Consider the following 27983-nt stretch of genomic DNA (forward strand, 5'->3'; position numbering starts at 1 on the left):
TAGAATTTGTTTTTTTTCATTTCAAGTTTATTAAAACTTTAGCAGTACAAATGATCCAGGTTTTAGATTATCAAAAGACCAAACTGGAGTCCACATCTTATAAAAAGGCGTTCCCCAAAATGTCTCTAAAACTTTGAGACAATGGAAACATTAAGTCCACAAACTCATCCATGCCTGTCGTCATCTGTTCCAGGACTTGTTTCATGATCGGACTTTTTATCCTTACTAGGGGCATGATCTCTTTCCTGACTCTCTGATTTTTGGTTAATTTCTTTCTCTGTTGAAGATCTGGTCTTTTCCTTTTCATTACTCCTGCGTGAGTATGATTTTTTTGATTCTCTCTCTTTGCTACTTGGTCTCTTTTTTGAGTCTGGACTTCTATCTTGATCTCTACTAGACTTCTTGTCTTTACTGGATTCCGGACTGCTACTGTCACGGCTTTTTGAACGCCTCTTCCTTTGGCTTTCAGAATCATTCCTCTTATATGAGCTTCTACTTTCTCTGTTTGAATACCTCTCTCTGTTTCTGCTTTGACTTTCCTCTCTCTCTGAGCTTCTTGAGTCTCTCCTCCTCCTATTTTCTCTTCCTCTGTATCTATCTGGCGTACCTCTCCTTTCTCTGCTTCTTGATCTTCTTCTTCTTGTTTCTCTGTCCCTATTCCTTGAATATTCTTTACTTCTACTGCGATCTCTGTCTCTGCTTCTTGATCTTGCTCTCCTACCCCTATCTCTGCTTTTGCTTCGTTCCCTTGTCCTACTGCTGGAACTGTGTTTTCCTCTACCATGCTCACGCTCTCTGCTTCTTGACTTATGTTTCTCCCTGTCTTTACTCTTCCTATGGTCATGGTCATTACTTCTTGAACCTGCCCTTCTACTTCTCTCTTTACTTCTACTTCTTTCTTTCTCTCTCCCTCTAGAATCATAGCGCTTTTCTTTTTCTCTACCTTTCTCATGGTCCCTCTCTTTGCTTCTTGATCTTACTCTCTTTTCATCATGTCTACTGTGTTTGGAGTCTCTTTCTTTACTTCTTGATTTCTCTCTGCTTTTACTATGGCTTCTAGATTTACCTCTTTTCCTGGTCTTGCTCTTGTTATGCTTGTCATCTTTTTCTGAATTCCTCCTTGTCTCCCTGTCTTTACTGCTGGATTTGTGATCTTTTTTCTTCTCCTTCTCCCCTCTTCTGCTTGGACTTTCAGAAGCTTGTCTGTGGTCTGATATTTTTCTCTCTCTTCCTCTTCCTGGGCTTTTTTGATTATCTTTCTTGATTTCATTTATTTCACTCCTTAGAGAGAGAGAAAAAACACATTTTAAAATATTGTGAATCCCCTCCACTCTGAAAAATAAAGTCAGAAGTGAGACTGAAACAAAGTCACACCAGGCCATCTGTATTGAAACCCATATATTTATGGTAACCACAAATAAGCATGATTGAATTCTGACAGTTAAGCAATGGAATAACCAAGTCAGTGTCCTTTTTTCTTTGAAGTAACTATAGCTAAAAATTTAAGACAGTGCCTATTACTCTGATATATACAAAAATTTAAATGCACATACTCCAAAAAGAAATAATCTTACTTGTCCCCTTTTATCCATCTTTCTCCGCTAGACACTCTCATTCTTTGAGCTCTTTGCATTTCTTGCCTCCAATGTGGAGGAGTTTCACTGCGTCGAAATCTATCTCTTGACCTGGATCTGGAAGGCGTCCGGTAACGCTTAACAGGAAAAGAAGAAAAAAAATGGGTATAAGTTAGCTATCAACAGCATGTGACATTCAAAGCAGTATTTTATCCCCAGTGGGTGATTCTCCACAGCACCTAACATCACACTTAGATGTATATATCAGGTTCACGCTTCCAAGTTACTAATTTACCAAAAAACATATTTGATATTCAGCTATAGCAGGAATACGAAGTGTCTGATCTAGTAACTATTTTAAAGTAACTTCTCAGCAATTTTTGGGTACAAAATCCTGAAGTAGAAGTCTTCTGTTTTTAATTAGTACAAGTTACTTTTTTGACAATGAAAATTCTTCTTAGCTTTGACAAGCAACACCAAAACAACACTTCACACTTTTTTTTCCTTAAGCTCACCTTTGCAAATAAGGGCAGTTTTCCCCCACATTCCTGCTAGTGACATGGTACAGGTTCTGGTGTTCACTAGAACACTTTTTGAGCTAGATGATTCACTGATTCACAAACTACCACAGTAACACAATGAAAGCATTTGTTATTTTGCGTCCTCCTTCTTTCCAATAAACTCAGTATGCAAACAGTAAACTAATTTTCCTTGTCTTACTTCTAGCTTTAGCCCCCAGATCAATTATGGTGCACCATAAATTACACGTGCACCCTCCCACCCCCCAAATTGACCATCCTAATGAAAAGGCTCAGTAAGAGCATGCTGCCACGCTCTTTCTTTTGGGGAAGGGATTGCAAACATTTACCCGTGGTCCTCTTCCTTTTATTTTCCTTCCAGATCTGGTCACCAACAATCTTCTCTGGTATGTTGACTGGGAATTCGATAGATTACTAAAAATAAAGTGATATTGTTTGTAACACTGAATGAAAGAAGATAAAAACAACTTCATATCTTCTTCAGAAATTAAATACAATCAAAAGAAAGCAGACATTTAACATTATTCTTTATTAGTGACCCAGTAACAACCACACCACATGCCTTTTGCTTTTGTGTGTGGCATTAATAGAACAAAAAAAATCTGTTGATATCAGAAAAGGTCCATCTTTTCCTTCAAATTTGTTGTTAACTATTTTACATTTTGGAGCCTGACAACCACGCATGCCAGAACAAAATAATTACACACCATAAACTTAAACTGATACTTCACTTTTTCAGGAGTGGCTAGCTTCTTTAACCTTTTTTTTTTATGTACAGAAGATCTGTACATGTATGGGAGAAAAGCTGCAATGCACTGATTGCCTGTGCGAGGTTTCATTCACAGATGTGAAAAGTGAATATCCTCACACAGCTGTGAGAGGCACTGTTGTGTTCTGGCAGTGACAATACAAAGTCACCCTTCATTATCAGTTCATTTCATGAAAACAGCTGAGGTTCACTTTCAAGGTCCATTTAAACCTGGTACTGTAAGAGAAGAAACCCAGGCAGTAAAGTTTAATAATCATTTAACTGCATTTCAACCTCTCTAGTACAGACAGAAACAACAACGGACAAGCACAAAATCCTACATGGAATAATTGCAACACTTGTGCCCTCTCAAGTTTAGGTTTTATAAAATGGGCTTAAGCGATATTCACAGAACCTATAAAATTTCATAAGGGCACATTTAGTAATTGTTACACAGCACTAGCTTTCCATGTGAAACTTCCACTTTGGGTTAGTAACTAAGGGACAAAATATTGATAATCAATACGTGGCTCCCAAAAGCAGCTATCCCTCTCAATTTCCAATGAAAACTGTACCTAAAAATTAGTTATTGTATTTCCTTCTTACCTTTCTTTTTCCTTTTAAGGTTTCTTCAATAAAGTCTTTATAATAAAGGGAGTAGGCAATCTTGTCTTAACTATCTTTAGGTTAAATCTCTTAAACAAGCGCGAAACAAAACCCCAACTGGTACTGATCAAGTAGTTCCCTTCCCTGTCCCCCCCTAACATTCCTTATGAATGCTTCAGACTTGATGACCAGAAAATATTTCACGACTTCATGTATTTTGTTTTGAAAAAAACCACAAAACAGGTTATAAATTCATATTGGACAGTTGTATGTAATGAATCCTACATGAAACTATGCTCCATTTCACTTGCTTTTTCTTGAATCATTCATTCTACATTTTTCACTCACTAGAATTATTTCCAAACATTAAGCTTTTGTGCAAAAAAAAAAAAAAAAAAATATATATATATATATATATATATTCATCCACCTGTGCTCAGAAACATCCAACTATTTAATAGGGAAAGGACTCAGTAGTCTTAAAACAGCAATATGACCATATGACTGTCAGCATCTTGTCAAGCAGGTATATTACCTTTCTCTTTCCTTCTCTCTGCTTTTCCTCTCTTTTTCTTTCTCATCTGCTTTAGGAGGACTTTTCCTCATCAGGAACCGGTTTTCAGGTACAGGAGGAATTTCTTCAGGACGGACAGTAGATAACGGCTGTGCTTCAGGGTTTTCATCTTCGCTTTCACTGGATGAGCTTTTTTTTTTTGTATAAAAATAAATATTTACACTTGAGATGAGTTATCTGGATGAGAAAAAAACCCTTTCAATCTATTTAAATAATTCAGAAATTCTCTTAATTCTGTATACAATGATAAAATGAAAAACTTGTGGAACCAACATCCATTTCAGAAACATCTCCCCCCCATATCTTTACTCCAAAACATGCAACTACAGTAGATTTTTAATCAATATTTTTCTTTACTTATTTCAATGATGCAACACTGAACACACATTTATTCAATAGTTAGATACAGCTTTCTTGATGTATATATCAAAGTCATATTCAGATTTTACACTTGCACATGACTAAGAACTACTATAGCTCCAAGTAATTGGTAGAAACAATAGAATTGTGTGAAAGTGGCTTACTCCCACAGAAATAATGCCTGACAGCACTAAATGAGTATTTCTTGTATTATACTGCCAGCTTGGAAAAACGTGACTTGCACTGACACAGCTTTATCTCATGTTGAAAGACAAACTATTAGATTAGAAATACCACTTTCAGAAGCAAGAGACTTTTGAGTTTTATCATCTTCCAGTGAAACGGCAAGACTTTCATTATATTACACAGAACTAGTGGTATTAAGTACGTTCACCTGTAGTATTTTCTTTAGTTTTGCTTTTATTCTTGTATACTATATTCTCCTAAGTCCCGCTGAATATAATGTACATTGAGTTGTACAGAAGTGAATTTAGGTAAACAAGCTATCACCACTTATTTCAAACGAAGCGTTCCTGCAACTTTTCAAATCCAATATGTGAAAGTCTTGGTCCATTCTTTGATTCCTTTACAAGCTGCAGCACGTTTGCACATGGACACTGTCCTTTACTATTGATAGTAAAGGAAAAAAAATCAGGAAAAAAAAACTAAGCTTGTCTACTTCACTAGATACAGAACACAATTTTGTGTAGCTACAGGAGAAAATTATACCACACAGCATACACAAAGATCTCAGTACTGACCTTTTCTTGCTTTTCTTTCTCTTTTTCTTTTCCTTCTTGTGTTTCTTAGAATTTTTCTTGTGTTTCTTTTTTCGTTTTTTAGATTTCTCTTCTGAAGCACTCTCAGAATCTGATGATGAATCTGAAGATGATTCTGAATCACTCGAACTTTCCGAGTCACTGGATGAGGAAGACGACTTGTGTCTTTTCTTTTCTTCTTTCTTGGCTTTAAGTCAGAAAAACAAAGACATACATTTATATATCAAACAGTTATAAATAAATCTTGGAAAAATCAACCTATCTAGTAACTCCCCACGCTGCTTGTAATTGTGTCTGAGAGTACTTCATCACAACACTTGCAAACAAAGTTTTTGGAAAAAGACTTTCTCCCAAGTAAAACACAGCACGTGTCTAGAAATATGTAAAAAGTTCCAAACATTTTATGCCTACAAAGAAGATCTAAAGTACTAAATTTGTTCTGTCAACAATTTGTATAGCTGTGTATGTTTTCAGATGATATTTTATATAACGTCTCCTATGTATGAAGAATTATTTAGAATTTTTTATATGTTTATAAAATATTTTCTTTGACTTCAGGTGCAATCTGACTTGATATAAAAGCTACTCAAACCACAAATGAGGGAAGTTTTGAAGCAGAAAATAGATAATAGTTTAGCATACACTAAACTGATTACCCATTAAAGTCAGCCCAAAAGAGGGAAGACTCGGATAACCAACCTTACTACTAACTGAAATGATGCTCAGAGAACAACCCTGATCCCCCAGCTCAACATATTTTTCCACAGAAAGATACAAGTTGCTTACTAAGCTATCTGGTTTGAAAAGGAATCCAGCTAAAGAGCAGGCTATTCCTTAATTACGTAAGTCACCAGGTTTGTCAACTGGAGCTCCAAATCAGCAATTTATTAGCAATCTTAAAACAGTCCAGCAGGAAGTAATACAAGAACACACACACACCTTTTTACGCCCTCTAACTGATCTGAGACTTAACAATTAAAAGTGATGCAAGTATTATGATGTCAGTCCTACTAATTTGAAAAAATATATAACCATAAAAAAGTACTTTAAGAACTTCACTAAATGAAGTCTGGGCTTTTGAGTCAACACACTTCAGGTAAATTAATTAAATGGCATGAACATTCTCCAATGTGTTAGGAAATTCCCATCAAGCTCTTAATCCACAAAATCAGAAGTTCTAGCCAGAATCCCAGGAGGGTGTGCTGGCCGTTTATGGACTACCATAGCTGAGTTTGTCTAATTAGCATCAAGTCTTATTTTACATATCCATCGCAAACTGCACAGACATCTTATCAAGCTACACTAACAGTACAGCTGTGGACAGAAGAAATTGAACTTTCAACATTAAACAGAAGAAAACCATACCAAAATAAATATTGATGTCTGAACAGCCTGTTTCCTTGCCAAACAAAACAATGCATATTTTAGAACAACTTTTAAGGCCTTAGAATAGGCTGCAGGTCAGAGACAGAAAGGAATTTTAACATTGCATGCAAATCTTAACTGAAAGCATTAGCCTATTTTACTAAGGTTATAGTAACTCACCGTAACCAAAGAATTCAAAAAGTTTACAGAATTTTTTTTTAAATCTGATCTACACCAACGTAGAAGCAGTTAAAGGCAACCCCCCATCCCCAAATCACTTTCTGCACAAAACAGGGAAGTAAAAAGGCAAACAACCAGGCACCAAAGACAGCATTATGACTATGCAGCCTGTCTGCATCTGAAAACTATTCAGATTCCACATAACAGAAAACACAGAGGTGTCTCCCTCAACAGAGCAAGATTTTTTTTCCTGTTACAGATAGAGAAATTAAACTGTTTAGTCTAGCCAAGCATTTCTTTTGTTGGTTTCCACTTGTGCCCAACAAGATGACGTAAGTAGTATTAGCTATTACAGCAGTCATTTTTTATACAAATAATGAAAACAAGTAATTAAAGAAACTATTTTTTAAAAAAAGAGTTGTAATGCATTTCTGCCATTAGATTAGTGTTTTTTTTTTTTTTTTTTTTTAATTTTCAGCAAAATAACAGGTAGTAGTATTAGATCACCTATATAAGTTAACACCTCTTCTGTTGCAACCCAATACCCTATTCTGTCAGGTATCTCATTCAGAATGCTGGTCAAGTTTCTATATACCAGTGATATATACTGAGGCAAAATATTTCCTCTTCACAGTGGTGCAGAGAACTTGCTTCCAAAAGACTTGGCTGAGATGAAAGATCTGAGTAACAGCAAATTAGCCAAGGGTTAATTCACAGTGGACCAGACACACAGTGCAGAAAAATCTCTGCAGGAACAACTAAGTATGGCATCTTGGCCTCCCTTTTTTTGGTCATGTTTTTTTTTTTTTTTTTTTTTTTTTTTCAGATTCTCTTTTTCTCATTGCACTAAATTGCATTCACTTTTCAGGTAAGCATGGCAGGCATGTCACAGCTGTATGATTTCTGGAGCAACTTTATTCATGGTGTTTTTATTCACAATACTCATTTGAGGCAGACTAACAAAAGCCTGAGAGCCAACGGAAATACAACCCCTGTACTTCATAAGTTAAAATACTCTTCTGGTCACCTCTGCGTGCAGTATAAACTAGTATGCTGTCTAACCATTTAGAACAGCCTAGCAACTGAAATTAGCTGAAGTTACCATCAGATGTAAAAACCATCTAAAAAGAGCTTCTGGCAAAGTTTCATCCAACAGATGGGTCCCTTACTACACTTTTAACTTCCCATGTTGGTCCAGACAAAGATACCTGGTCTATTTTCTCAAACTTCTCCTCAACATACTTATTAAAGCACTACATTTAATAAAAAGTCTGCCATTAACATTTTATATCAGCCTTAGATTGTCTAAACATATATACTCGGTCAGAGCGTAACAAGTAAATCTCTATGAAGAAAACTGAACTGTTTCCAAACGTATTTCAATCAAAGGAGCCTGCTGTCATACAGGTGACAAACAAAAATAAGCTCCCAAACACAAGAAGTACTAAAGAAATTAACTAGTTTCTATGTCCCAAAACACTTATGTGCTTATCATCTACTCTACTCTTTTGGTTTTGGCCCATTAAAATAAAAATTTAAAATTGCTATACTGCACTGTATCGCTTCCTGTACGTCTTCAGGCAAAAATAAGATGGCTCCAAGTTCAATTTCCAAAAAGTCTGAATAAGAAGTGGATAAATGCAGTTATTTCATGTATTTTTGCCTTCCAGCATCCATTTCATGTGTGCCAAAGGCCACCTGTCACATTTTTATTTGCATCATTGCAACAAGTTTAGGTATGTTATATTACTACCTTAAACTGAGTAAATAGTAACTACAAGTGGAAGTGAGTTAGTGTGCAATTATGAGAACAAACAATGTGATTCTCCACTGATAGAAATATAGAAAGCAGCTTCAGTATCAGATATATGTATTTGGGAAATCATGTTGGGGTGGAGGGCAACAACAGAAAAAAACTGTTCACTTAGCAAAGACAGAATATTGGACAAAAGCCTTTGGATATACTTTCTAGTGACAACTCACTAGCTCTGTCCAGCAGCAAATACTATTTTGAATACTGAACCAACGTGGTTCTGGCCAATTAAAGATCAAAATAAACAAAACAACTCCTGTAGCATGAAGGTCAGTGAGAAGGAAATAGACTTCTATTTACAGTCCAACTGTTCCAGCTCATTAACTTCAGGATTAGATTTCAGCTTATGGTCACATCTGAAATAGATGCCTTGCTTCCTACTCCATTCACTGTGACATACAGTATTTGCCAGATTTTGTGAATTACATGATTGTACTGCACAGCACAGCTGAGCAAGCACTCTCCACATCTCGGCTTGCTATGAAACGTAGCAACTCTTGTTAGTGCCATGGTATCAGACTCGTGGACTTGAAATGAAGAAATGACCTGGCCAGAAACAGTCAGGTTCAGGCATGTAAGTCAGAACAGAGGATCTCATCTTGCAAGTCACAGCAATGACATCAATACAGCTACCTTATATGAAATCCAGTAACTTGTGCTGGACTACAGCATACTCTCCAAAAAGAGGACATCTCTACTTCGAGACATTAAGACAGGTATTTCCCTTGATTATTTTTTCCAGTGTTTAATCACCTCGCTGTTCAGAATATCAGGTCTTATTTATTTATTTATTTTTGCACATCTTGCTTCAGTTATTTGCCAGAGGTTCCTTTTTGTTTGGTTGGTTTTGAATCAGAATGTCATTTTAAAATCAGCTTCTTACATTCTTGAAAAGAGTCTAAGATATGCCTTTGGTTAATCAAAGGTATTGACCAAAAAACCAAAACCAGGTTTGTTTGATACCAATTGATGAAGTTTTCTATCAAACTCCCACTTATCTTAAAGAAAATCAAGAGTGTTACTTGTTCCATAAGTTTTCTTGAGAATGATAGTAGCTTAGCTAGTTCATAATGCCCTTTCTAAACGCTGGCATAATATTAGTGGGTTTCTGTAGTTGTGGTGGATTTTTATTTTAGAACAGCTTCCAGAAATTTCCCACACGCTTTAAGATTTTCTAAAAATAACACCACTTGGTCAGGGATTCTTGCTTTAAAATTTATCTTCTCTCATTCATTTTTATTAACTCACTTTTCCATTTGAAAGGAAAAAAAGGAGAAAAAACAAGGAAAAGAAACATCCCACTTTTCTATGTTATCATCCTCTCTAACCCCAAGGCAAAGCTTCTGTTCTAGGCCTCTGCAATATTGTACCTAAACTTTGATCTTTGAATCATTCAATTTACATATGATCCAGTAAGTTAACTTAGTCAGGTGATCATCTTTTCATCCCTATACAAATCAAGTTCTTCTCTACAAACATAGATTTGCTTCCTTCATAAAGCACTTTATCTGGATACTCATGCCAATACTCTAAAATCCAATCCCCATTCAAGTTTAACCCAACAGGGAAACGTTCAAACTACACACTTAACTTCTACTGTGATTCCTTCTGGTAGTGCCATCTTGGCTTCCCAGTCAAGCCCAAGAATTATTAGCTCCATTTAAATCCATAATGACTTGCCCAATTCCTTTGTGCTGCCTACCAGACAAGCCTATACAATAAAGATTTTAGTTTAAGCCTCCCTTGCTATCATTATATACTCTCCCACAAAAATTCACCAACATTCTACTGCCGTTCCTGGCAACCTCCTTATCCCTTTGTCTTAAACAACAAATTCCAAGAAGCAGTCTACTCTGTTAACTGCCTCACATTTCATATTATCAGTTCCCTTTTGCCTTCTACTGTTTTAAAGTGCTACAAATAGTTTCACTGTTAGATGGCTCTCTGTTGATGATTTTCCATGATGCTGCTCAGCTCCCTGAAATTGCTCCTCCCATCTGGATTCCCTGGCCTCTTCCTTATACTGGCAGGTCGAAGGGCCTCTCCTTCTCCACTTCTCAGCTTTGGACAGCAGCTTGTCCAATTTCCTTCTGCTGATGTGATGACAAAGTCTTCCTTGCATCTCCACTACCTCAGGCCAACACAGCTCAGTGGTTCCATGTTACACATGTACCAAACAATCCCAGCCATGCCATCACCTCTCATTGTAGCAGTGAATTTCCCTCTGCAGATCCTACAGAAAACGCTTCTCTTTCAAAAGCAGGATTCTCTGCTCACCAGGATCTCCATCACGGTCTACAAGGCAGCACCTTCATCAGGTTGGCTCTGCATTAGTGCCCACTAGGGCCAATATTCCTCCCTGCACTCAGTTCTGCTCTAGGCCTGCCCACCCCTGGTGGGTAACGCTTGTTGTTTTCCAAACACTCCTAGTATTTAGTACTGTGCCTTACGGTCAGTTGAGTGGCCTTCCCCAACACCCTGGCAGCAACCTCTTTCCCTGGCACACCAGACCAGCTACAGTAAGCACCATTTCCAAGATCCTAGCAGTACTGAGGCAAAGAGGTAGAACTACACAGACAAACAAGTAAGACCAGACAGTCAGATATCCCCAGAAGTCTCTTCTCTTTGAGGAAAAGTTAAAGAAAAAAATATATTTTGTATTTACTTTTTCCTCACTCCTTTGATGAGTACATTAAGCCCCGACCTAACAGCTTTAAGTCCTCCAACTATGCAATTCAAACTAAAGCTTTCATTTAGTCATTCTATTTCAAGTCTTTTCGAGTGGCTTAAAATGGAGCATGGCAAACGAAGGAAAACACACAGGGTAGGTATCTCCCCCACTAGCTTCACCCGTACTATACACGTATTATATATTCTGATGTACCAGCGCCTTCATTTTCTAACACTAACAGCGCTAGTGTATTTTGTCCAGAGATAAAATTATGTCCTAACATGCAGGATGACTTGTGAGTTAATCTAAGAAGTTGTACAGCTTTTGAGAAGTCATGAGCCATAAGATAACTTTACTTGGAACTTTGAGGGACTGAAAAGATTACTTCAGACTTCAAGGTCATTCTCCTAGGCACCATAACAGGTAAACAGATAACTGCAACAAGGAAAAGAAAAAAAAAAAAAACACAAAAAGCTCAAGTTTGAATTCCTGCATTTTCCTTAGGCCAAAGAAACAGTTATCATTGACTTGTGCCTCAAATTCCTTGGTTCAACCCTTCACAGTACTTATCACCAGAAGGCACTAAGAATGAAAAAGCGTAACAATCTCTATCAGAGTTCCTACCAAACATGCATCATGGGTCTCCTCCACTGAGATTTTCTGTAGGACAGCAGCACCTTCGATTGACCCTTACTCTGCTAAGAGAAGTAGGATCCAATCTCCAAGACCACATACAGCTCTGGAATGGCAGAGCAAGGGCACCCTTCCCAGAAGCCAAGGCAAATTCTGTCACATTCCTGTTTATGAATGTACTTTATAGCAACTTAAGAAAGGATTTCTCCTAAAGGGAAATTTCAGACTACTCTAAATGCTTGTCCTTAAGATTTACCTGAAACTTTAAATAAGTTCAAAAAAGCAGCAGTTATTGAATAAAGTCAGACTGCCATCAATGTACTTAACATAGCACTTTCTTTGGAACAAGTGCTTGCCAGCTTGAGCAAATTAGCAAAATTACCTCATGGTTCACATATATGTAGATGTACAGTTAAACTTTACCTTTGGATTTTGGAATTAGCTCTCCACAACTCAGTATGCGCACTTCAGCATATGGTTTACTAGATGCATCTGTTTTCTGGTTTTCTATTTCTCTCACAACTTCCTGACCTGAGATGACTTGTCCAAAAACAACATGATGTCTGAAGAATTTAAGCAAAAATAAGAATTCTTAATACTTATTTTTAAAGTAGTTCCCAAACAATAAACATTAGAAAATATGAGATACTTACCCATCTAAGTGAGGTGTAGGTTTAGTTGTTCTGTTGTTTCCAGATGATTTAATTTCAAGAGAAAAACAGAAGTCAATTTTAGTGGAAGGCAGTCAACATTTGAAGCATGCATACATATGAAGATAAAAGTTATTTTAAGTGAATTAATAACACTGACTACAATCAATATATAATTATTGTAAGTTTGTGTACAGTTATATTTCCTGTTTTACATGAGTTACCTATTCAATCTTTTACCACATTTTACTGACCAAGAAAAAGTACAGAAATTTTTAGACAGCATCCTCTCAGAGAATGTAAGAATTTTATGTATTCAAGTTATAGGAACCAGGAACAGATTAAAAAAATTACGGAAACTGGTCAAAGAAGGAGAACTGCAAATAACCTTATTAGAAAATAAAGAGCAATCAAAGGAAGAAAAAATATCTGAATATACAGAATATTTGACATCAGAACTTTCTCTTTATACCTGTAGACAATTAGGCAGTTTGCAGTAGCATTCCCCTACAGTAGGTTTACTAATGTGTACAGATGTCAACCATGGCAGAAATCAAAAGCTGAGATAAATACAGTAATGGTTTTCCAGAAATCCCAAAATAAAGGTCTAATGGTGACAAGTACAACTTACCATGTTAATTAAGACTCATGATTTCAAGAATGTTTTCTACAAATAAATTAAAGAAAGGTCTACTGCAGTTACCTTCTAACAGTTAAAGCTTTAGACATCGCTATAAATGAAACTGCATTAGGAAGTTATCTTTTGACAGAAAATTTCTGTACTGCTTTGAGCCAGAGAACCTCTAGAGCTGTTTTGCTTCCTTCCAGACAACACATATTAGAAGAAAGTGATAAAGCTCTACAGGGAGCAAACAGGTTTACATTACTGCCTGAGTTAGAATACAGATACTGAAAACTACCAAAAACTCTTTTGCACAGACAATAAGCACTAAATACAAAAGTGATAACAACAGTTTCCCTAAACAGCTCATTAGGAAAACAGCTATTTCCATGAACTCTGCGAAAAAACATTGAGTTTGCACAGGAGCTAGTCTACAATATTTAAAAGGATTATCTTTATAGCTTACAAACAGCAAACCACATGCACATTTCAGAACAATACAATACTTACATAAAGAACTGTGAACCATTTGTATCTTTCCCTCGGTTGGCCATGGAAAGGAGAAATTCTTTGTTGTGTTTTACAGCAAAGCTTTCATCTAAAAAAAGTGTTTTCAATTACTTTAAATACACCACATATGCTTAGATAAATGCTCTAAGTAAACTCACCCATATTAAGTAAATCTACTAGACACTTCTGTAAAAAGTTGCATTAGAATTAGATTAAAAATAGGTATTTTTTCAAATACATTATGCCTTTCATTCTAAATAATGCAATTTAAGAATAAATTAATGGCTTATAGCCTGAGGGGGGGAAAAAAAAAAGGGATCTTATTCAAGAGATTTTTTTCCTACCAGGATTAACAGAGACCTCATTATTTTCAGCTGTTGCTCTTTTTTATTCTGCATATGCCAATTACTACCACTTTAAAGCAAAAAAAAAGTTTTCAGCTGTGCACTAACTATTAATAAACCCTGTCACCTCCAGGATTTTTTTGTTTTGTTCCTTTTTGATATACATGGATACCCATTTTGATGACAATTCCAAAACACTTCTCTGTGTCTGTCACCTACACAAATGAACTTACCAAAATTGCCACTAAGAAAATAAATTTAACTTGAGTGAATCTCACTTCTGGTAAGTAAATAATTTTGACAGTTCAGGTTAAATCTCAATGGAACTGTGCAAAGTAATCACCATCTTCATTTAAGACACCTATAAGAGACCATCCTATCTTCCTCCTTCCACAAAACAGCATCAAGGCTGTAGGGGGAGCCAAACTGTTCAGAGGAAGTTTGATTAATATTCTTTAGATATAAATAGCAGGAGCAAGCATTAACAAATTAAAAAAGTACACAATCTGTAAAGCTATGGTTTCACATTACACTGTGTATGGCAGTGCTACGGACAGCCCAGCTTACTCTCTGTGGTCACCTGTCCAGTTTCTGTGCTGCACAGGACTGAGAATGCTACCTAATCCTACAGTAAGTTAGTTGGTTAAGGGTGCCACACAAGGAAAAATTCCTGTGGATCGTTTCATGCTGTCGCTGAGCTGAAAAAACACCTTGCAACTGCCAGAAGGTAGGCAGAGGTTTTGCTGCTCCTCCCACCTCACCCAACCATACATTCCCTCAGCTACTCATTTTTGCCGGTAATAACGCTTGCCGAACTACTGACTTGGATACATTTACTTATAAACTTTTTGCCTTAACAGTCTTTAGTCATTTTAGCAAACTGAATCAGCTTACAGTGTGATCTGAGTAACAGCCAGTGCAAGGTATGACCTCCCCTTTGGCAGTTGCAAATTGACCCTAGTAAAATGGTGAAAAATTCCTTCGATAGTTTGCTGCAAGCTCAGACAAGAACCAATGTTAAAAATCTCAGGGAAGGGGAAGAAGTATAACCACCCTTGCCAAGGGCAGCTAGCCATCACATGGGTTTAGGTGTAATGTGAAACTGCTCCAAGAAACACAGAGATGCCCCAGTACATTCTGGGCAAACGCAGGCTGAGAAGCACACTGGAGAGAGAAGTACTTCTTATGCAACACTGACCGAAGTAGAACCAGCACAGTGAGAAAGCTGATGGCCTCTTTATACTTAACTACTCTTGGGTTCAGGAAAGCAGAGCTTTATACCTCCTTATAAATAAATATTTGCAAGAAAACCCTACTCCATTATGACTTTCTCCTTTTGACTAGAAAAGGTATTCCCCAACTTTTAGCTTGCTGCTGAAGCCAAAAGGTAGGTTCAGAATTGGAATGCCATGCTTAGAAACAGTTATAAAACTGTAAAGCTGACAAATATGAAAGTGTTTGGTTTTAATCTTAAAAGTAAATATTACCTAAACTGTAAAGTCAAAGGCCTTTAGGACCAGACAACACCTTAAAAAAAGAACAAAACAATGGAGTTCAGGTTTACCAACTAAAAACTACAGGATGTACATGTAATTGTTTACAGTAACACCAAAATAGAGCAGCCTGATAAAACTCTTACCTTCGAAAAAGCCACCATAAATGGATTCTCCTCCTCTGCCATTTCCTTGAAAGAAGAAACAAGTTAGAACTTAAAGTAGTGATTAAGAAGTCTTATTATATGAGCAATGCTTTGTAACACAAAATACTGATTTAACTGCATCCAAGTCACTAACATTATTCTTCAAGATATGCAAAAAAGATCAAGGCATCTTCACAGTCCCATTAAGCAGAAGCAAACTTGGCAAACAAGGAAGTTTTCCCATGTGTTCTGCTACACGGTCCCTTTTTTCTTTATTTCCCAGCAGCAGATATATTTTACCCTCACATTTACAGCTTTCCATAAGTACTTAGTACTCTAGTAGTGAGGTTACAGAGCAGAAAGCGTGTATAAATTTATGTAAGTTTATTACACAAGTTTCCATGTGAAGTTTTTTACCCTTTTTCAGCATAAGCAAAGTTAAATCACATAATTAGAGTGAATGATCTTACACAGGACTCCTGCAACATTCCATTGCATAAGCATTGCATTTTTCTTCAAAGATTCACATCATACCTTCACTGAAGTCACCTCCTTGGATCATAAAATCTTTCACTACCCTGTGAAACAGACAACTTTTGTAATGCAATGGCTTTTGGGTGGATTTTCCTGTACCCTTTTCACCTAAAGGAGAGGAAGAAAAAACAAAGTGACTCTTTTTACTGTGGAGATTCTACAGGTTCAAAGCATTACATAAGCATTTAATCAAAATCATCTACCAAACTCTGAAAAATTAACTTGTGAGGCAAGCACATACTTGTAATGCCTGTAAGAAGCTCACATTTAAGAAAGCACAGAAACTACCTTCTATCTCTACAGTCATAAAAAAGAACTCCTTACTGACACCAGTATAGAACAACTTAATCACCTTTTTTTTTTTTGTCAGCACAGCTACAATTAATTCACAGAGAGGTAAATTAAGAGCTCGGACAGATAATGGAGAATGCCACTTACCTGGAGAGTCTTAAACATCTAAGGGGGGCAATATATTACTATTACTGCTGAGAGGACATTAGACCTATTCACATAACTCAAATTGCTTTTATTGAGTCATTCATTCTAGGCCTCTTCTATGTGGACTGACTGAAATGAAACAGCCAGTTTAGATTTAACTTAACCACGTTTGCCCAAAAGCAGGTGAGAAACTCAGATCTTCAATTACAACACTGCAGGACTAGAAGCAGCATAAAAGTTGATAATGAAAAATAAAAAATAAACAACAACATTAAAAAATAAAAACACAACATCACAAGGAAAAAGAGGAGAGGGGAATGAAAAATAGTTTTGAAAGCGTCTTGTGCCATCCTCCTCCTTTGCATCAGCTCTGGTGCTCTTCAGACTCATAACCAGGCGCTCTGCCTCAGCTAGAACACTACCCACTTTCACCCCTACCTACGTCTCTGCTGAGTTAGCAAGATGAATGGCTCATGGCGTGGTCCCGTGAATGGCAGAACCAACCTCAAGGTAACAGCATGGAGTAGGACTATACTGGAAGGAAAAGAATTCTTCCTTTCCATGTTGACAAACTGTTAGACAAGCTCCTTCTGAGCCATGAAACTGGCAATTTTTGTCAAGGGCAGTTGCCTCTGAATTTACCTGTAACAGACTGGTGCTTCCATATAGATCTGACTAAGTAGAAAAAACACTTCCAATAGGAACTTGGACACGTGCAGCTATATATTCCACTGGCTTGGCATATGCCTAACAAAAGGTATTGCCAGTGAAAAGCAGAAGTGCTGACCACTGTTTTAAAAAGACATTGTACCCTCTTCAAAACCACTAGAAAGAGAGACAAATGTAAAACCCCACAATTTTGAATTAAGTTGCTTATGATCAATATCATAAATGCTTTGTCAATATACTTTCTTAAATATAGTAAATATGGTCAATTCTTAAATATGGTAAAGCAGAAAAGTTGCTCAGCCTCTCTCTGAATGTGATTTTGAACATAAGCAGTATATTCTTATTAGTACTTGCTTCTGACCTGAAATGCTGTTCAAAGACTTCAAGTCAGAAAGTTAAAGCAGTAGTGGGGAGTAACACCCTTCCGCGGTAAATCTAACTTCTGATAGCACATCAAGAATGCCATGGTCATGCGAAATCATGCTCACATTCATTAAAAAGAATCATTCTAGGATTCAAATTTGTTAGCAAATTTTGATAACCTGATTCTGAGCCAGTACACCTAAATCAGATAATGCCTACATTCACTGCAGTCAGCATGAATGCTGCACTAAGTGTTCTACCTAACTTAATGTGAATGCAATTACGCACCCACACCTGATTCAGATTGTATTAGTACTCTTGACTGATTTGGTATTAACAGCTACAAACCTTGACCTGAAAGACAACAGAACTGAAAGGAAAGGAAGCAGTAAATGTTGAAGACACAGAACACAGATTTATGTATTCACCGAATCATTCTGGTGATAATGTGTAGGCTTCGCTGTCAGCATTTTCAACAAAAACGGATATTGCACTGGGAAATAACTCTAGTTGGAAATGCTTCTGGGAAAGAATCTTGTAAGTACTTCGTTCATAAATAACCTAAATTTCACTAGGAGTGGAAATCACCACTCTCCATCAACAAAAAAGTTACAGCAAAAGCAAAAATACTAATGAATACCAGCAACACCTTTCAAATATCTCCAGGTATCATAAGACTGAAAAGCAAGCCTGCACGCTTGACTTATTGGCTGCCTTTCAAGATGATACACAACATGAGCAGTAACCACCATGCTAGTAAAAGAAGGTCAGCTTATTAAATCATCATTTGAAGTTGATTAGTATATGCCCTCTGCAACATCCTAAGCCAAAAAACTACAGCCACTTGGATTCTGCATCAGATGTGTATGAGCAATTTGCTAAATCTCTAGAGATACCAAGAACTCAGTACTCACACTTAGTTTATACATAAGAAAATGTCAGGAAAAAGTAACAGATGTCAAACAAGCTAACACGGTTATTACATCAGAAGCTATAAGTAAATTTTAAAATCTACAAACCTGTGCAAAGGCAGCGAAAATTCTCACATGTCTTTGGACACACATCTGAAAACAGTTCAAAGACCACTCTTCCAGCTAGAAAAAAAGCCATTATTTGTTATGAAGTTGACTGGCATTTATGATATTCCTATAAAATATTTAAGAACAATATCTTATTGAATTCATTATTTTCATTTTCTTACCAGGTACATTGTTGATGGCTATGTCAAAAAAGCAACGAGGTCTCTGGACCTTTACTCCCATGGCTTCAAAAATTTAAATACTGTAAATAATAAAAATAAAATTGAGCTTATCTTTTCTCACAGTGAAACTGCATAAGTCAATGTCAAAGATTTTATGAAGACAATAAAAACTGCAGAGAAGATAAATAATAAAAGACAACCTTAGAAACAGCTAGCAAACCAGTAGTTAAAAAGATTAAGAAAACGCTATGTATTTTAGGCTATTTTCATGTTTTGTGGACCCAAATGAGTGAATTCTTTTGTATTTGTTGCAACAGTATTGTATTTAAATTTCAGTAACACACTTCAGATGAGAAAATACAAGAAGGAAAGATATTGTATTGTATGGGGGATAAAAAAAGCTTTAAGTCTTCTTGCTTTCCAGATGGCATAGGTAATCACTTAAATTTTTAACTCATAGAATTCTTGGATCTTCAAGGTAAAATAAGTATCAGAGGAAAAGAAAAAAGTCAGCTTTGAGACCAGAAAGCACACAAACAACTTTTTGCAACTGCTTTTCAAATGTTTAACTGGACTAATTTTTGCAGTCTGTCAGGTTCGGTGTCAGTGGCTGAGGAGGCTGCTCACCCCTCTGGCCCAGGGGTGCAAGCCTCAGGTCAGGCCCATTCTCCTCAAGAATTCATTAGCTGCTGCAGTCCCCAACCTGGTCAATTCAACTCAGTTTCTATTAATACACCTGGACCATGAACTACAGCTGCTCAAGACAGTACATACTGCTCGTAATGTTTCGGAGTACAGAAAAGCAGACAGCACAGGATGCCGAACTTCCTCAACCACCGTCGTTCTGTGAGAGTGTCAAATGAACAGTCTTGCTGATGGTCTCCTACTTTCCCTTCACTCCTGTCCTCACTGACACCAGTGTCCACCCGCTCTCACTGCGGGCAGGTTCACAAGAAATCCCAGACAGCCTGCTGCCCCTCCAGCACCCACAGCAGCCAGCAACCCGCAGCAGTGGGGGGGATGAAGGCAGAGCCACACAGGGCGCTGCGCTCAGGGCCGGCCGCAAGCAGCACTGCTGCAGGCCAGACCCAGTGGCCACGGCACCATACCCTAAGCAGGGCTGCAAACTGGAGCAGCCACACCAACAGCCAACTCTTCCACATAAAAAGAAACTCTCACAGGAATAATCCACTGGGCACGTTCAGAAGCCTGACTGGATGCAAGGTGAAACAACTAGACAGCTCTGAAAAGCTGACAGACACATTGAGACCCACTAGATGCATGCCCAACAACAACAAGATTCTGTACAATAAATATTCACACCCTTTGCTACTTAAACACTAAGTTTTCTTCCACATCAAACTACAGGTGTTCATACAAGCTGTGGCCGCGGAACATGTGGCTGTGGCCAGTAACGCCTGCAGCCTGCTTACCACCCATCCTCCAGAGGGCAAATGCCTCAGCAGTAAGCACTGACCTGAGGCAAGGTGCCAGACCTCCTGACCATGGAGGTGACAGGCTGCTCCTGGTTTTGTATGCTACGGTGTGAATGTAAAGTAGTAAGTGATGTAGCATTAAAGGTGTTTCATTGAGGTCCTCCTAATAATTTCGCCAGTCAAGTAGGCGCACTTTCAAAAATAACCGAAATTTTTGCCACAAATAAAGAGACTGGTCAGAGTCGAAGACAACGTTTGATGATTAGAACTTGACAAATCACTAACCTGTTGTCACGTTGGGGATTAAATGTACATTTTCTTCGGCATATTTCTGGGATTCCTGTCACTGCAGTATTAGGAGCTGCTCTAACTAGCATCCAAACCATCCTACATTATTAACAACAACAAAGATGTAGCTGTTCCACAATTACTGCTAAATGAAATTATTTTTTTATTGCCAGAAAACACTACTCAAATCTAACTGACATACTCCACACATCTCTTCTAGAGCTTTGTAGCTGTGCCACGGAACAGCCTCAAAAATTCATTTGTTGACATCTGTCACTCCAAGCTTACGTACATCAAGAGGCTACAAGAAATCAAAAACTACTGGAATCATGTTAGCCCATTTTCCCTCTCCTTGTGCTCAGCATCACTCCTAACATTTTACCAAGATTACACAATGAAAAATCACAAGAGCAATGCAGGACAGACAGATTTAAATGAAACACCACTCAACAATTTATCATTCGTGTGAATAATACCATGGCCAGACTGTGCAACCATGCACATACCTGCTTGGCTTTGTAACAAATGCATTAGTTCACAGAAGCCAGAGATTCAACCAAAGCAGCAGCAACCCTGCCTCATCCTGCTTGCTCCTCTCTCTGAACTGTTGTATTGACAAAGGAGAAACAGCAAGTTCTGTAGCCAGCCAGAGAAATAGAAAAAAAAGTGCACATCACTGAGAAGTTGGAGGCTGTCGGGTCAGTGGATCACTGACCATCACACCGCTGCATGAACTCTTGGGAAGCAGGAGAGAGGCAGCAACACAGGGAAGGGAACGGAGATAAGAGAGGTGGGAGGAGACAAACTGCCTTCCCTTCGGACACGCACCAGCCAGGCCAGCCACCAACACGCACAGTGGCAACAGCAGAACGGGCTGTACAGCCACATGGGGAGACGAGACGGGGATTCTTCTAGAACGCCTCTCAGAACAAATGCTATCCTATTTGTTGATTGATGATAAAACTGATAGTTTTAACTGATCCCAGACATCTAAGGACCAACTGTGCGACAACTGATTGACAACCGTACCCAAACTTTAAGCATTTGTATGTTCAGCGCTTGAGCAAGAAGGGATTCAGCCTTGCTTTACAGGTAATTTGCTTGAGAAATGAGGAAGTATGCATGTACATTGATATACAGTATTTTAGCCAAAATAAATGCAAGCTACTTTAATATGCAATATAATTTTGGTTGATAACATTGGTAATGACTAAAGCTAAACTGTAAAATATATGCCTTTATGGTATGTTGACATGTATTTTACCTCAGTCAATTTTTAATTAGGTTCTGTAAAGGAAAGGATCGAAGAGGGAAGGACAGACCAGAGAATTCTACCTGAATCCCCACTCTCACCAACTTCTGCTCAGTTTGCTGTTTCTCTACATACTCTGATGAACAGCAGAACAAGTGAAGGTCAGTGTGTTCCAGATCCCTATTGCCCACATCGTCCCCAGGCTGGTTCCACCTACTAACACGGCTTCTCCCATGATCTCCAGCGGGCCCCGCACTTTCCCCAAATTCTCCAACAGCATCCCCCTAAAATAAACACTGGCTGCTCTTGGTTCAAAATGGCAATTATGTTAACTGGTCAGTACAAACATTAGGCCAAGTAAATACACCTCCTCCTGAGGAGATGTTGCAAATGCTTCTCTTGGGGAGAACACTAATAGACAGCTTTTTTTGTATGCAGCTATTGACTTCTCTAAATTACACAGGGCTGTCTCATTTTTAAAACCATTTGGAAAACAATCAAAACTTATTGGAAAGGCTGAGGTAGGGAGGAAGCTAGATGTACACGCAGGAGAGAGATGACAGAAAAACACACTGGATAAACTTTATCACACTCTTCGTAAACCAGGCTAAGATATCAGTGACATTTACCCTAGCTACCTACAAGCCAAGTGAGCATTTGCTCACCAACATACTTAAGTACCCTTTGTACAGCCAGCACTTCAGACAGCCCTTCTCCTAAAGTGTTACAGGGGAACTACTGACTCACATATGATCCATAAACTATTATTTTTATCCATGTATTATTTCATACCAAACACAATCCTGTACACGCTGATTACTTAAAACTTGCCTGCATTAAAAGCAAGTAAATGGGGATGCATGTTAAAGAATAAAGAAAAGCAATTTGAGAATAATAAGAAAAAAATGGAGAAAATTACAAGTAAAGCTCAATGCTACTACATATCTAGTAACAACAGGGCTTATGTGACTTATGTATTTTTCTCCTTAAGTTTATTTTCAATTAAAATGTAGATATTCTTATGAGACTTGATAGAATCTGAAAGGAACATGATATACTCAACCAAAAGGCACCCGCTATACCTACATACGCAAATATGCTATGCAGAAGGGCAAGCTTGAAAAGTCAGCTCACTTCTTCCTTCCAAAACTCTGTAAGAATGGACAGTATAACAACCCAAGTACTACTGTGAAATGTTCAAGCCATTCAGCATTTTCAACCACCTCCTGCTGGAGGAGCCTCTCAATAAGAGTAAGTAGAAGCAATGTCCAAAAAAAAAAAAAAAAAAAAACAAGACCAACCAACTTCAGTATACGTAAACCCGTCTGTTTTGTCCATAAACACAAAATGCACTCTAAGCTGAATTGTAATTCCACTTCCAGAAATAAAAAAATACACCAAAAATTTAGTTTTGCTGGAACAGCTGTATCTATAGCCAGTGCATCACCAGCTGCATCTGTCAGGGTTCACGCTCTACACACCTGCGTTAGCATAATTATTTTGTTTAAATATTTGTAGGATAAAGTTGGCCAACTCACAGTCAGGCTGCAGACAGCTGTTACCTTTCAAAATGAGCTTTGCCAATGGAAAGGAGAACTGTCACACACTATTCTCAAGCATTCCTCTGCCAGAGACTGTCACCCGTATTAGTTGATATGCTAAAAAACACATCCTGCAGATTTTTTTTTCAGTCAAAATTACTTGTGCTAGCAAGGATCTAGCAATAATGCTGCTTAATATAACCTAGCTCCTTTTGACTGAAATGGGTTAGTCAAAATGGGTTAGACTGACATGTGCATGCACAGATGCGCATCAAGTGAAGTATCAGCGTGTCATGTATCTCACAAAAGCTGACGGCAAGCAGCAATACAAGAGTAATTCCTAGTTTTATGAGGAAAATAAACCCTTCATTTTTAACTATGCTGAACATTTTATGGGACTGGCTATCTGCGTCAGACCCTGCACAGGGCAGAACAGATTTGGAGGAAAAATATTATTGCGTCCTCCTCCTTCACTTCATTCCACCTGTCCAAGACTACTCTCCCCTACTTTCAATCTCTCCTTAACTTTGTGTTTGTTTCCTTGCATCAATGTATAGTTATCTTCTGCAGTGGTCTTCATTTGACATCCAAATGAAGTAAACAATAAAATGCATGAGTTCACATTCCTACCATTTTGTTCCAGGCCACCTACAAATGCAGGAAGGCAAACCTGTATTGGTTTATATGACAAAGAAAACCATCCAAAATCTTCAGAAATATTTTAAAGCAAAACTTGGAATCTAGAGAAAGCAAACACACTGAGTGAACACTAAGCATACACCACGTTCACTAAGGCTGTTGTTCCGCAGTCACCTGAAGCCAGTATACGTGTGGGCTGCTACCAGAATGCAGGGCTTGTACATCAATGTCGTGAGCTCTCATACAGGTAGGTGGTCACATCACATGAAAAGTACCCTTCCCTCTGCCTCCTTCAAAGAAAAGGATTCTGGCATCAGCTTAAAATGGCAGTGCAGCCAGAGCCTATGAATGTTGTTTATATGTTTGTTTTACTGTGGATTAAATTGCAAATGAATTTATGATTGCTAAATGAGGGATATGAAATCTTATTATTAGTGCCATTCCTGTGTCAGAGCTTCTAGCTATGTTAGGATGATACCAAAAGCGTGAACAAAAATCCAACCAGCTCAATCCTTAATCTCAATCACTTCCTCAACATTTTCCTGAACAGCGGTGACTCTTCCTCTGTGTTTCACAATCAAAAGACTCTGAACAGCACCAACTGTTCACAACTAAGAAAATTAATTCAATTTCATTTTACTAACCAGCACCACAAGATTTGTTTTTCCTTGTCAGCAGATTTCGGAAAAAAGTAAAACACTTCAACACATTTTAGGTTTCAGATGCTGTCTTTGCAATCATGTGAACTCAAAAACGCTTCAAAAGAAAAAAAAAAATAGCATTCTACACAGGCCTCCGGAATTCCTCTTTCTCCAATAACTTTGTAAGTCTTTTTTGGACTATTTATATAATATTTCCTCCCCCCCAAAAAATCAAGAGGTACCTGACAAGACCAGCCATCGTCTTCCAAGGACATGAGGAAGAAGCCTTTTAACCTCTTAAGAGAGATGTAAGAAAGCAGCAGCATCAGATAGGTCCTGACTAAATATGCAGTACATACTCCTACACTATTGTACTGTAGAGTTAAATTTATGTCCCTTTTAGTATGAATTTTTGCAATTAACATTAGCTTAGTTGTCTTGTACTGAAGCATACAAGGAATGCCTCCTTAGTTATAGCATCTCAGCTGGGAGAACTAACATTCACCTGAGAAGGTGGTACCATTCTCTTAAAACTACTTAAACAGGTAAACAAGTTCTCACTAGGTAATGGCCTTTGCTTTATTTTCCTAGTATAGAGAAACCTAAAGCAAAGAAGATGTTACAATATCTACTCACTCTTGTAAATAGCAAGAAAAAAAACTTTGTTACTGAATAAGTCATGATTTTCTATCACCTGATTTATGCAAAAAGGTGTCTGGTTGTTTTTTTGCTGTTGGAGTTGTGAAAAAACACAGATGTGTTTTCTCAGGTCTGTGCACAAGTGCCTTTGTTGGAGCTCACTGCTCTCCCAGAAGCAGCAAAGAATACGTCTATTTCAATTCTACTACTCACAACTGGAAACTGAAGCAGCATTAAGTCCAACAGCAGCCAGTACCTAATAAAGCAGTATTTTAAAACTAGGAAAATACTAAGAAAAAGCAACCTTTTGAAGAACATAAAAGAAAAAGTGTTTAAAGGGTATAGTGTAATCTCCAAGTCATTTACCTGTTCGAACCACTAAAACAAAATTCAGAAGTGGAATCCCTTCTTCTCTTCAGTTACTGAAGATCATAATTAGGCAAGACTGTACAACAGCAGGACACATAGCTTTTAATGCCCACCCATATTTGCCAACCACAACCAATCTTGTTCTGTGATCTCTTTTTCTCCTCCTTTCTCAACTACTTCAGCTCTACTTCCCTTCCCAGCCTCTGACCAAATCCTCACTCCATTAAATGATGGCCAGATTTGCTCCCTGGCACTCACTGACTACTTCCAAATGGAAGAGGGTTATTGAATGGAAATGGATGCGGCACAGAGGAGCGAACTTGTATTGGAGACACCATGCTGCACTACAATATCCTCCACTGCAGTACGTATTCTTCACTCCAAATAACGTCATAGTCCACAGATTTTCTGAAATCCTAAGGGGAAAAAAAATACTATTTTTGTAACCTCTTGATGACTGACTAGCTAACTTCAAAACAATTTTTGTTTCACAGAAGAAGACTGGAAAAACGGAAAGCCTTAGTAAAAAACATAGTGTCTAAAGACACTCTCAGAGTATTATCAAGTTTGCTATTCTTTGTATGTCCCCCTTCAGATTTACTTCATATGGTAAAGCTGTTTTTTTCAAATCTTTAAAAATAATAAAAAACTGGTAAGTCAAGATTATACGCTCTTCAAACTGAGATAAACTAATGCTTCATAAATCATGTCTAGCTGTCATATTTTAATCACGATTTTACCATGGTAGCATCTAAAAACTTGTCATACAGGATCCCAATGCATTAATGAGTAGGAATGGTGAAACAAAATGGGGCAAAAGACAAAGAAAAAAAAAACTCCTACCCAAACGCAACTTCTTCTGCAGGTAATATAGAACAATAGCATGAAAAACTGAATATTCTGTCTCAGAAGATCAGATTCTTCTTACCAAATTGACTCAGTATAAGTTACCCTTGCGTTCCTCTTAAGACAGGTACCAGACTGTTAGTAAAATACGATGCACTTAAATCATAAAGTACTAAGTAACTACCAACAAAAATGACTTTTTTTAATCACCATTATGGAAGACACCTACTGTGAATAGATTGTAAGGCAACGTAACAGGAATTCCAGCGAGCTTTGATAAAGCATTTCTCTTTTCTCCTAAGCCTGCTAACGACTCAAAGGATAACCAGACATATACAACACGTACAGCTTGGTCGTGGCCCTACGCAAAACGAGCCTGAAATTCGTTACTGATAAAAACCCGTGAAGCGCTTTCAGAAATCCCTAACGGAGAGGCAGGGGACCCTCCAGCCGACCACGGTAGCCGCTCGGGGCTCGGCTCGCCGAGGAGAGGCCTGCACAGGGGAGGAGAACATGTGGCACGCAGACCGCCGCTCGCTGGGGCTGCAGGGGGAGGAGGCACGGCGTTCATTCAAACTCCCGAGCAGGCCCCGCAGCAGCCCGGCGGCCAGGCAGGGCGCTCGCAGCGGGGAGGCGGCCCCGCGCCGTGCCCGGCCGCACGTCGGCCTGCGGAGCAGCCGGGCCCGGCCTCGCGGCCCCACCGCCGGGCCCTGCCCGCCGATCCCCCCCCCTCCCCGGTCCGCCCCCGGGCCCGCTCGCAGCCTCCCCCCGGCGGCCGCGCTCCCCCGGGCCCCCTCCAGGGAAGCGCCGGGGCCCCTCACACGCCAGCCGCCGCGACTGCCCCGCGCCCGGCACCGCACGGTCCCCCCGGTGGGCCGGGGAGGGGCCGAGGCTCCCCCCCTCCCCGTGACGAGGCCCCTCAGCGCTGCGACCTCCGTCCCCCGAGCCCCCGCCGCCCAACGCCGAGGCCTGGGGCCGCGGCCCTCGCCCCGGCCACATGGCGGCCTTGGCGCCGGCACTCACCCCGCTCGCGGCCCGCGTCGCCCCGCGCTGCTCAGCGCCTGGCCGCCATGTTAGAGCTGGTGCGGCACGGACTGCGTCAGTGCGAGGGAACGGAGGGAGGGGAGAGAAGAAGGGCGGGAGGGTGCGACCCCGGGGGCGGTGCAGCGGGAACAGCGGCGCCCCGGGCCGGTTGGGGCGAGGGCTGCGTGGGGGCCCCGGGCACGCCTCGGCTCGGGGAGGCGGCGAGGGCCGCTCGCAAGGATCCGAAGCGGTTGGGGGAAGGGGGGCGCCCGCCCCCTCGAGCTCGTCAGCGCTGCTCCGCCCCTCCGCCCGCTCCCGCCGCCCCTGCTGCCCGCCGCCACGAGCGGTGCCGGGAAGGTGCCCGTGTCGCGGGAGGCCGGGTCTCCCCCTGCAGGCACAACGGGACTCGGCCGCCTGAAGCGCCCCGGACTGCTTCTGGCCGTCCCCCCCCTCCCTTGCCGTGTCTTGGCGTCCGAAGAGTGACCGAAGGATAGGTA

General features: G+C 39.3%; 1 protein-coding gene across 2 annotated transcripts; it reads right to left on the minus strand.

The window, feature by feature from the left end:
• Nucleotides 1-27754, minus strand: PPIG (peptidylprolyl isomerase G). 2 transcript variants are annotated; one of them, XM_035536734.2, is made up of 13 exons: nt 27487-27754; nt 18813-18892; nt 18631-18705; nt 16142-16249; nt 15608-15652; nt 13625-13712; nt 12496-12525; nt 12266-12405; nt 5163-5367; nt 4003-4170; nt 2443-2527; nt 1575-1711; nt 1-1281 (listed from the first exon to the last, which is right to left on the minus strand). In XM_035536734.2, exons 2-13 carry the CDS (start codon nt 18871-18873, stop codon nt 165-167), a joined length of 2259 nt encoding a protein of 752 aa, XP_035392627.1. In that variant the 5' UTR covers nt 18874-18892; nt 27487-27754; the 3' UTR covers nt 1-164. The 2 variants fall into 2 exon arrangements, with proteins under 2 accessions (XP_035392627.1, XP_035392628.1); XM_035536735.2 differs by lacking the exon at nt 27487-27754 and adding an exon at nt 26693-26843 and having other exon boundaries at nt 14-1281.
• Between the last annotated feature and the right edge of the window lie 229 nt (nt 27755-27983).

The sequence above is a fragment of the Cygnus atratus genome, chromosome 6 (assembly GCF_013377495.2).
Source record: "Cygnus atratus isolate AKBS03 ecotype Queensland, Australia chromosome 6, CAtr_DNAZoo_HiC_assembly, whole genome shotgun sequence".
Taxonomy (NCBI): domain Eukaryota; kingdom Metazoa; phylum Chordata; class Aves; order Anseriformes; family Anatidae; genus Cygnus; species Cygnus atratus.